The sequence below is a fragment of the Hyla sarda genome, chromosome 4, assembly GCF_029499605.1.
Source record: "Hyla sarda isolate aHylSar1 chromosome 4, aHylSar1.hap1, whole genome shotgun sequence".
Lineage (NCBI taxonomy): Eukaryota > Metazoa > Chordata > Amphibia > Anura > Hylidae > Hyla > Hyla sarda.
This window is the reverse complement of record NC_079192.1, coordinates 406,869,416-406,879,422: the sequence shown is the minus strand read 5'-3', so window position 1 is coordinate 406,879,422 and position 10,007 is coordinate 406,869,416. Positions and strand designations below refer to the sequence as shown.

The window sequence follows — 10,007 nt, the reverse complement described above, 5'->3', positions numbered from 1 at the left end:
CAAGAAAGCCAAAAAAATTACAAATCTGGGGGATGTAAACACTTTTTACTGTCCTTGCATTGTATTAGAAGCCTCTTATGCAGGGATTTATCTGGCTGTGCATAGTAGGTAGATTGTATTATTACCAATGGTGCACATTTTAACAAATCTAATGGCAATTTCTTTCTATTGATTCTTTTGGATCTCATTGCAGCGTTTGACATTTTAGATCCCCAACTCCTCCTCAGTATTCTCCACTCCATTGGTCTTAAATGGAAGAACTTTTCACGTCCTAGCGACATGTCAAAAGTTTTGACCGGCAAGGGTTTGCGTGTTCAGACCTCTGCCGATCAGGAGAACGAGAAGAAAAGTGCCTTCTCTTCTGGCTCTGTGTCACATGATCGAGACAAACTCGCTATATAGGACAGTGTCTCAATCAGGTGACACAGGCAGGGAGAGGGGCGAGCGGCAGCGCAGACTGATCCCAGCTCGTATAACACATTTTTAGTGTGTAATATTGAAATGTCTGATATCTTCCCTTATTTGTACCTTTAAAACTGTAAAGTGCTGCATAATTTGTTGCCACTATATAAAATTATTTACAGCATTTTATTGGGTTAAAGAGGACCTATCACATTTTTTTATGTTTTCTTCTATGTCTATTTTCAGTTTGAAAATATGGCCACTAGGGGCCCTCCCTAGAAGTCCCTGTCCGTAGGGCGTTTTCAGTCTCACGCCGGGCTGGCAGCGAGTCCAAAATCGCAGACGCTGCCTAGCTCAGCGCAGCTCCCCGCCTGTCAATCAGACAGGCGTGAGTGAGCACTGTGCTTGCACCAGCGTCATTAGGCTCCGCCCCCTGACATATAGAGCCAGCGAGTCATTGGAGCGCTGTTCTGCATTTAGGACACATCGGGTCTGCCCTGGAGTATCCTATATGTGTGATCGAGGTCTTACTTTGGCATATACAGTGACCCCCCCGACCTACGATGGCCCCAACATACGATAATTTCAACATGCGATGGCCTCTCAGAGGCCATCGCATGTTGAAGGCAGCATCAACATACGATGCTTTTGTATGTCGGGGCCATCGCATAAACTGCTATCTGGCAGCGCTGACTGCTTCAGCTGCTGCCAGATAGCCGTTTACGGTGCCCCGTGTGGTCCGGTGATGGTCTCCTACCTGCCCTCGGGGCTCCGGAGAGCCCTCTTCACGATTCCCTCCATCGCCGGCGCTCTCAGTCATCATCACGTCGCGCGCACGCCGTCCCGTCATCTAATAGGAGCGGCGTGTGTGCGTAGTGACATGATGACGGCGACGGAGAGCGAGGATCCCGGAAAAGCAGAGACGTCCAGAGCGTCGGGGACACCACAGGGAAGCGGCGACAGCGATGGAAGGCGACATCCAGGGCAGCGGTGACGGGTCCGAAGCGGCGGGGACGTGTGAGTACAGCTTCCTATACTTTACATTGCACAGATCCCTCAACATACGATGGTTTCAACAAACGATGGTTCATTTGGAAGGGATTACCATTGTATGTTGAGGGACCACTGTATTATAAATAGTGATTATCATACATATAGGATGAAGGGCAGAAGCCGGCCCTAGCAGGAGTCAGATGACGTCCTGTCTGACGGGCCACGCCCACTCCCTCACACACAGCTCCAAACTGAGCTACCGAAGATAGAAGAAAATATGTATTTTGAATTACAAAAAAGGAAAAAGGATAGAGAGTCAGGGACTAGGAAAGTATAGTTGATTATAGGTACTCTTGAAAGAAGCAGGTTAAAAAAAAAAAATCGTCTTCTATAGAGAATGTTAATCTTTCATCCCACATTTCTGTTCACTACAATGTAACATAACATGACAGTAAAATTTTAAATCAAAATGTAATATAAAAAATAAAAAAAAAGACTTCTCTAAATCGTATCAAGTCTGAATTTCACAAAAAATAATAATTATATTTATATATATATATATATATATATATATATATATATATATATATATATATATATATACACACACATATGTACATACACATACACACACACACACAGGGTCCGTCCCAGAATGAGGTCACCTTACCGTGGTGGGACGGTCCACACTATTTGGCGCCAAATTTGCAAGCTAAGTACCTCATAATTTCATATCTTCATTTATTGCATTACAGCTGTATAGCTTTTCATGTTCTATCTATATACTCATGTTTTATCTATATACTCATGTCTCATCTATATCTTTGTGCTAGCAGTGTGCTGCTGTATTCTTCTGTTGCTGTATATTTAGCCCAGCAGCCTGCACCTGCAAGCCAGGTTTTTACAATAGTTTGGAATTAATAGTGCTGGCCAACTTATTCTTTGGTTGTATTACACATACGGGGGAGTGGCTACCTCCATGTTGGCTCTTGCACCCCACCCACCTCTATCAGGTGTATATAAGGTGCCTTGGATGTTTCAGACCTTGCATGCCTGCTGTACTGTTCACACAGAGGCATATTCATAGTGTAGGGTCCGTCCCAGAATGAGGTCACCTTACCGTGGTGGGACGGTCCACGCTATTTGGTGCCAAATTTGCAAGCTAAGTACCTCATAATTTCATATCTTCATTTATTGCATTACAGCTGTATAGCTTTTCATGTTCTATCTATATACTCATGCTTCATCTATATCTTTGTGCTAGCAGTGTGCTGCTGTATTCTTCTGTTGATATATATATATATAAATAAAATCAGTTATGTCAGAATCTGAACTGTTTTTGATTTGTTCTGGATCTATTTAGTCTCTGCTCCCTACATGCCTAATGGCCCAGAAGTAGAGATGAGCGAACTTACAGTAAATTCGATTCGTCACGAACTTCTCGGCTCGGCGGTTGCTGACTTTTCCTGCATAAATTAGTTCAGCTTTCCGGTGCTCCGGTGGGCTGGAAAAGTTGGATACAGTCCTAGGAGACTCTTTCCTAGGACTGTATCCGCCTCTTCCAGCCCACCGGAGCACCGGAAAGCTGAACTAATTTATGCAGGAAAAGTCAGCAACCGCCGAGCCGAGAAGTTCGTGACTAATCAAATTTACTGTAAGTTCGCTCATCTCTACCCAGAAGTAAGCAGTAATACTGTATGCGCATTGCAATTTCCATTCCACATTTGGTCTGAACCCTAAAATGAAACAGATAATATATAGGAAAAACACAAAAATAATATCAAATAATGGTTCAAAAATAAAAAAATATTTTAAAAAAAGAAAAAAAATCTAAAAGTACGTACAAAGCAATTCAATAAAATACAATAGTTTTGAGATAAAACACATTTTAATACTGAAAAATAAATTGGTGACAGTGATGTAATGAAATCATACAGTACAGGGAAGTTAATACTGATGTGGAAACAAAAGCAGCATTACCCGAAGCAACTTTCCCTGGTTACAGAGGAGACAAGGAAACCAACAATTTCATGATACAGATACGTTTACTGGATAAAAATAAACACAAAACACTGTTTGACGGGTCCTGAAGTCCATGTAATGCACTAATAACGTAGACGGAACAGTCCTAAAGTACAGAATCTGCATTATCGTATTGCTCAGGCAAAGACATTTTCGTCTTCTTGAGTCCAAGTGGTTTGACGGTAAAGGAATCCTCTAAGAGGATGGAAATGTCGCATTATTTCTTCTTCTTGAGAGTATCCAGCATTTGTCTATTGCAAACTCATGAATGGTGTGGCTCTGAGGAGTTCCTGAACTACAAGTCCCAGCGAGCCTTACCAGCCATTGAAAGTATCCTAATACAAAGTAAAAGCAATACAATTCAACACAGTGTAAAAAAAACAAACAAACAGTGCTGCCCAGTCTTAGAAAACATGACCACGCATTTCAGGTTCTAGGCAGATGACAAGAAACCAAAAATAAAATGGACTGAACAGTGCAAAAGTAAAAGTGGAACAACATATACAGTTAGTGGAAGTTTTACTTTCACAAAGTACAACCCCCTTTATCAAATGTAACAAGTAGTGCAAAATATTTCTTATGCAACCCTTTCCCCCCAAAAAATCCCAGTGTATGCGAATAAATAGGTAGATTTACACCAAAATAATGTTTACGGAAAGAAAAAGAAAATTCTATAACAGTGGTCTTCAACCTGCAGACCTCCAGATGTTGCAAAACTACTACTCCCAGCATGCCCGGACAGCCAACGGCTGTCCGGGCATGCTGGGAGTTGTAGTTTTGCAACATCTTGAGGTCCGCAGTAGAGATGAGCGAACTTACAGTAAATTCGATTCGTCACAAACTTCTCGGCTCGGCAGTTGATGACTTATCCTGCATAAAATAGTTCAGCTTTCCGGTGCTCCGGTGGGCTGGAAAAGGTGGATACTGTCCTAGGAAAGAGTCTCCTAGGACTGTATCCACCTTTTCCAGCCCACGGGAGCACCGGAAAGCTGAACTAATTCATGCAGGAAAAGTCATCAACTGCCGAGTCGAGAAGTTCGTGATGAATCGAATTTACTGTAAGTTCGCAGGTTGGAGACCACTGTTCTATAATATCACTTGACTGACACAGATATCCCCCTTAAAGGGGTATTCCAGGAAATTTATATTATATATATATAATCTCAACTGCCTCCAGAAAGTTAAACAGATTTGTAAATTACTTCTATTAAGAAATCTTAATCCTTTCAGTACTTATGAGCTTCTGAAGTTAAGGTTGTTCTTTTCTGTCTAAGTAATCTCTGATGACACGTGTCTCGGGAACCGCCCAGTTTAGAAGCAAATCCCCATAGCAAACCTCTTCTAAACTGTGCAGTTCCCGAGACACGTGTCATCAGAGAGCACTTAGACAGAAAAGAACAACCTAAACTTCAGAAGCTCATAAGTACTGAAAGGATTAAGATTTTTTAATAGAAGTAATTTACAAATCTGTTTAACTTTCTGGAGCCAGTTGAGATATATATATATATATATATATATATAAATTAAAAAAAAGTTTTTCCCTGGATAACCCCTTTAAAGTGAACACACTAGAAGAAAAAATAAGAATTGACAATTCGATTTACACCATGATGAGACTTGGAAAAATAGGCGTAGTTGAGTTGCTATAGAAGTAATCTATGCAATTAATGCATAATATCACAGCTTCTTGATTCTAGATGTAGAAATTGCTAAATTCCTGCCAGTCTTCCCCTATTACACGTATACCGAGATGTATAAATGGTTTTCATTCACAAACAGAACTCCGAAAGTCAGGACAAGAGTGACGGGAATGTTCACGGTCCCACAGATAGGATTTTACATCCACGATATAGAAGACCAAGACTAGGGATGGCCATGTCTTAACACTTGCAGTGGTTTCTTGCAATATAACTTAAGAAAATAGTTACTTTAGGATTCTCAAAGTATTTACAACTTGCATTATTTCTTCAAGCATGCTTACGGTCTACTGGGTTGGGAGCATATAGCAGGACGCCTGTATGCAGTATTTGCAGCCATTTTGGAGGCTTAGATTAGTGATATGTTAAAGCAGCCGGTACTTATTCTAGTAAAAACAATGCACAGCGGCATTCATAGTCCTAGAAAGGAATATGTTAAAGGGGTAGTCCAGTGGTGAAAAACGTATCCCCTAGATCGCGGGGGGTCCAACTGCTGGGGCCCCCTGCGATCTCTCTGTACGGGGGCCAGGCTCTCCGGTCAGATAGCGGGTGTCGACCTCCGCACGAAGCGGCGGCCGACACGCCCCCTCAATACATCTCTATGGCAGAGCCGGAGATTGCCGAAGGCAGCGCTTCGGCTCTGCCATAGAGTTGTATTGAGGGGGTGTGTCAGCCGCCGCTTCGTACGGAGGTCGACACGCCCCCTTCCCGCGGGCTGTCGGGGCTCCATACAGGAGATCGTAGGGGGCCCCAGGGGTCTCAAACTTATGCCCTATCCTTAGGATAGGGGATAAGTTGTTCACCACTGGGTCACCACTGGACTACTCCTTTAAATGCTCCGTGACATCACTGGCGCTAGTGAAGGGAAAGACCGAATACTGAGTAACATTACGGGCCCTAGAAAGGAATAGACGCAATATTCAATGACATCACTTACGTATTTTAGAGAGCGACAGGCTGAATGCTTGGTGACATCATTGGTCATACTGAAGGGAGAGACGGAATCAATGGTCCTAGACAGGCTGAACATTCAGTGACATCACTAGTCCTAGTTCAGTTGTCATCACCTATAGTGAAGTCAATGTGCGGCATGCTCGGTAACGTTACTGGTTTTGCTGAAGGTGTAAATTGTTGCTCAGTGACATCAATGGCTATGCTAAAGGCATAAACTGCATCTACAGTGATCTGTTCTAGTGAACGTATAAGCATCTCAATGAGGTCACAGTTTTGGCAAAAGCATAAGTGACATCCCTAGTTCTAGAGAACAAATAGACTGCACGATAAAGGGGTATTGCAGGAAAAAACTTTTTTATATATATCAACTGGCTCCAGAAAGTTAAACAGATTTGTAAATTACTTCTATTAAAAAATCTTAATCCTTTCAGTACTTATGAGCTTCTGAAGTTAAGGTTGTTCTTTTCTGTCTAAATCCTCTCTGATGACACATGTCTCGGGAAACGCCCAGTTTAGAAGAGGTTTGCTATGGGGATTTGCTTCTAAACTGGGCGTTTCCCGAGACACGTGTCATCAGAGAGGATTTAGACAGAAAAGAACAACCTTAACTTCAGAAGCTCATAAGTACTGAAAGGATTAAGATTTTTTAATAGAAGTAATTTACAAATCTGTTTAACTTTCTGGAGCCAGTTGATATATATAAAAATTTTTTCCTGGAATACCCCTTTAAGGGATGTCACCCATCGACTGATGAGATCAGCAACATGTTCAGTGATGTCACAGTTCTAATGACGAGATAAGCATCAAGCCTAATGATGTCATCGGCTCCTGGTTAGAAGAAGGATATTCTTCAGAAAAAAATATATATATACGGTATATATATAATTTGACGCATTTCCCATATACACAAGCCCAAAAGATCATGGCTCAGAATATTCTACATAACGGAAACAAATGAGCATCTGCCGAACAAGTGATGAAAAGCACCGTATTAGGGAGAAGAAATTCTAGCAATCATTCCGTCATCCAGGAAGAAAAATTCTGAATTAGAAACAAGTAGAAGATAAGAAGATAAACCCACCTGGAATATATTTTGCTTCTTTAAAAAAAGAACAAAAAAAAAAAAAAAAATCCTAAAGCCGTATTTACAGACACAACAGGAAAAATATTCTATGGTACTAAATATCTGATTCAAATTTACTAAGCAACAGCGTAGAGATGCCCGGAGTCCCGCCGGCTGGACGCTGACGTGATTCGCAAACGGCTTCCAGTGACTTGCTACTATTCAGTGTATTGCACCACAGAACTCTGTAGCACATTATAAAGGTTCAGAGATAACTCTGAAATGGGAAAAGAAATCCAGAAAAAGTGAAATCTAGTACTGTACAGCATCCCGGACGCAGTTCTAAACATCTACTCCTTTAGTAAGTGACCCTTCCAGAATGATGTTAAAATCTTGTAGAGTCTGCAAGACCCGGACAAGAGAATTCACCATCATGTTGTCCCTTAGCAGAGCAGTCTCCTCATACATCCGAGTGATGGGCGGACACTCAGCCAGAAGCGGGATCCACTGGGCGAGTAAGTGATCCCTGAAAAGTAGAAAGAGGAAAACAATGGGTTAACACTATGAAGACACATGGCTTGAGAGTGATAAAAAAACTGCACCCCGTCTATCCTCTTCAGACTTTACAGTTTGTAGTCTGTCACTATGGAGACACATAGATCTGTATAGAAGCTGTAAACACAAAATAGGAGATTTTAACCCCTAGAGGACATCCGCCATACATGAACCACACAGTCGTGCTAGGGGTGTATGGTAAAAGCACAGGAACTGTGCTCTCTTCATAGCAGCCGGGACTCACCACTAAAGCCATCGGTATAACCCTTTAGATCCCACAAGGATCTAAAAGTGTACATTTCATGTGCAGGTTAGCTCAGGGGGGCTGATCAGGACCACCTCAGTGCAATCACGGTCAAGATGGTGTCCTGAGGTTCCTCGTCAGCTTCCATGCTGCTTGGCTCAGCCAGGTTGTACAAGAAGACTGCAGATAACGCTGATCAATGCTATGCTATGGCACAGCATTGATCCATTTTTGCAAAAAATCCAAAGATTGCATGTAATGTTCCTCTATGGGAACTAAAAAAGTGATTTCTTTAATCTTATCAAGTGTTAATGTGAAAAGGCCACTGTCCTAAAATAAAAGTTTGAATACATTCACATGTAAAAAAAAAAAATCCATAAACATAATTGGTATCGCTGTGTGCGGAAATGTCCGATCAGTTATACATTGACATGGTGAACGTCAAAATGGAAAAATATTCCTAATTCCAGAATGGCTGATTTTCGGTCACTTCATATACCAGAAAAAAATGTATAAAAAAGTGATCAAAATGTCACATCTAAACAAAAAAGTTGCTGATTAAAACTATCAATCACAGCAAAAAAGAAGAACACAGGTTTAAACAAACAAATTTTCTGGCAAAAGGGTATTCATAAAAAAATAAAAAATAAATATATGAATGAAACAAAACCGATATAAATTGAGTACTGTTGTGATCTATTGACCTACAGAATAAAGATAACTCTTAAAGGGGTAGTCCAATGGTGAAAAACTTATCCCCTATCCTAAGGATAGGGGATAAGTTTCAGATCACGGGGGGGTCTGACTGCTGGGGCCCCCCGTGATCTCTCTGTACAGGGCCCCGGCTCGAGGGCCAGATAGCACGTGTTGACCACCGCACGAAGCAGCGGCTGACACGCCCCCTCAATACATCTCTATGGCAGAGCCAGAGATTGCCGAAGGCAGCGCTCCGGCTCTGCCATAGAGTTGTATTGAGGGGGCGTGTCAGCCGCTGCTTCGTGTGGTGGTCAACACGCCCCCTTCCCGCGGGCTGTCGGGGACCAAGTACAGGGGATCGCAGGGGGCCCCAGCGGTCGGACCCCTCGCGATCTGAAACTTGTCCTTAGGATAGGGGATACGTTTTTCACCACTGGATATCTCCTTTAAGTGCACTGCGTAAAAATGAGTCCTAAGGACATAACGTGTCCTAGGGACATGTGTAAAGTTTTTAATATTTACAGATATTCTTTAATTTTCTATTTTCTGCTTGGTTTACATGTTCTTAATGGTGATAGCCCGGTCATCACTATTCTACAAACAGATGGTTGGATAGAATTCTTCCTATAAGAAGCCGCTCACCTGGCTCCGAGGCACACGAGCAACTGGAACTTCCCGTCCTTGCCAATGTTTCTGGGAGCGGCTACGATGCTATTGACATAGTGGCAGAAGGTTTTGCAGGATGATCTCTGCAGTAGCTGGTTTTCCTCACCGTCTCCGACTTGATCGGTGGTTTCGAAAAAAACCACAGCTTTTTCTGCAGAGGAGCACAAGACATTGGTTTTGCGAGCGGATCTGTTACTTATTTTTATCTTGTAATGTAATTTTTTTTCACATATCTAACAAATGATTTAAAAGTAAAAACTAAAATTGTATGCTTCCAGTTCTTTTCCACGCTAGTTCTTCATTATCTGTCATTTCTCCTCCGCTCCTTGTTCCTGGCTCAGAGAGACTTGTGGTCGGGCACTGTTAAAGGGTACCTCTCATCAAATAAACTTTTGATGTATTTTAGATTAATGAATGTTGAATAACTTTCCAATAGCATGTTAATGTAAAATACGCTTCTTTCTATTGTATTTTTCCCGATCAGTCCTGTCAGCAAGCATTTCTGACTCATGCTGGAGTCCTAAACACTCAGAGCTGCCAGCCTGCTTTGTTCACAGCCAAACAGGCTGTGAACAAAGCAGGCTGGCAGCTCTGAGTGTTCCCCTTTGTGAACAAAGCAGACTGGCAGCTCGTAGTGTTTAGGACTCCAGCATGAGTCTGAAATGCTTGCTGCCAGGACTGGTAGGGAGACCCCTAGTGGTCATTTCTTCAAAGT

General features: G+C 42.1%; 1 protein-coding gene across 4 annotated transcripts in view; it reads right to left on the bottom strand.

The window, feature by feature from the left end:
* Positions 1-7,131: 7,131 nt before the first annotated feature.
* The window catches only part of DENND5B (DENN domain containing 5B), a 110,530-nt gene continuing 107,654 nt past the window's right edge, over positions 7,132-10,007 (bottom strand). For all 4 annotated transcript variants that reach the window (XM_056517543.1, XM_056517544.1, XM_056517545.1 and 1 more), the window contains 2 exons: positions 9,269-9,443; positions 7,132-7,657 (listed from right to left, as the gene is read on the bottom strand). In XM_056517543.1, coding sequence (XP_056373518.1) covers positions 7,474-7,657; positions 9,269-9,443 — 359 coding nt within the window. In that variant the 3' untranslated portion in view covers positions 7,132-7,473. The remainder of the gene's footprint in view (positions 7,658-9,268; positions 9,444-10,007) is intronic.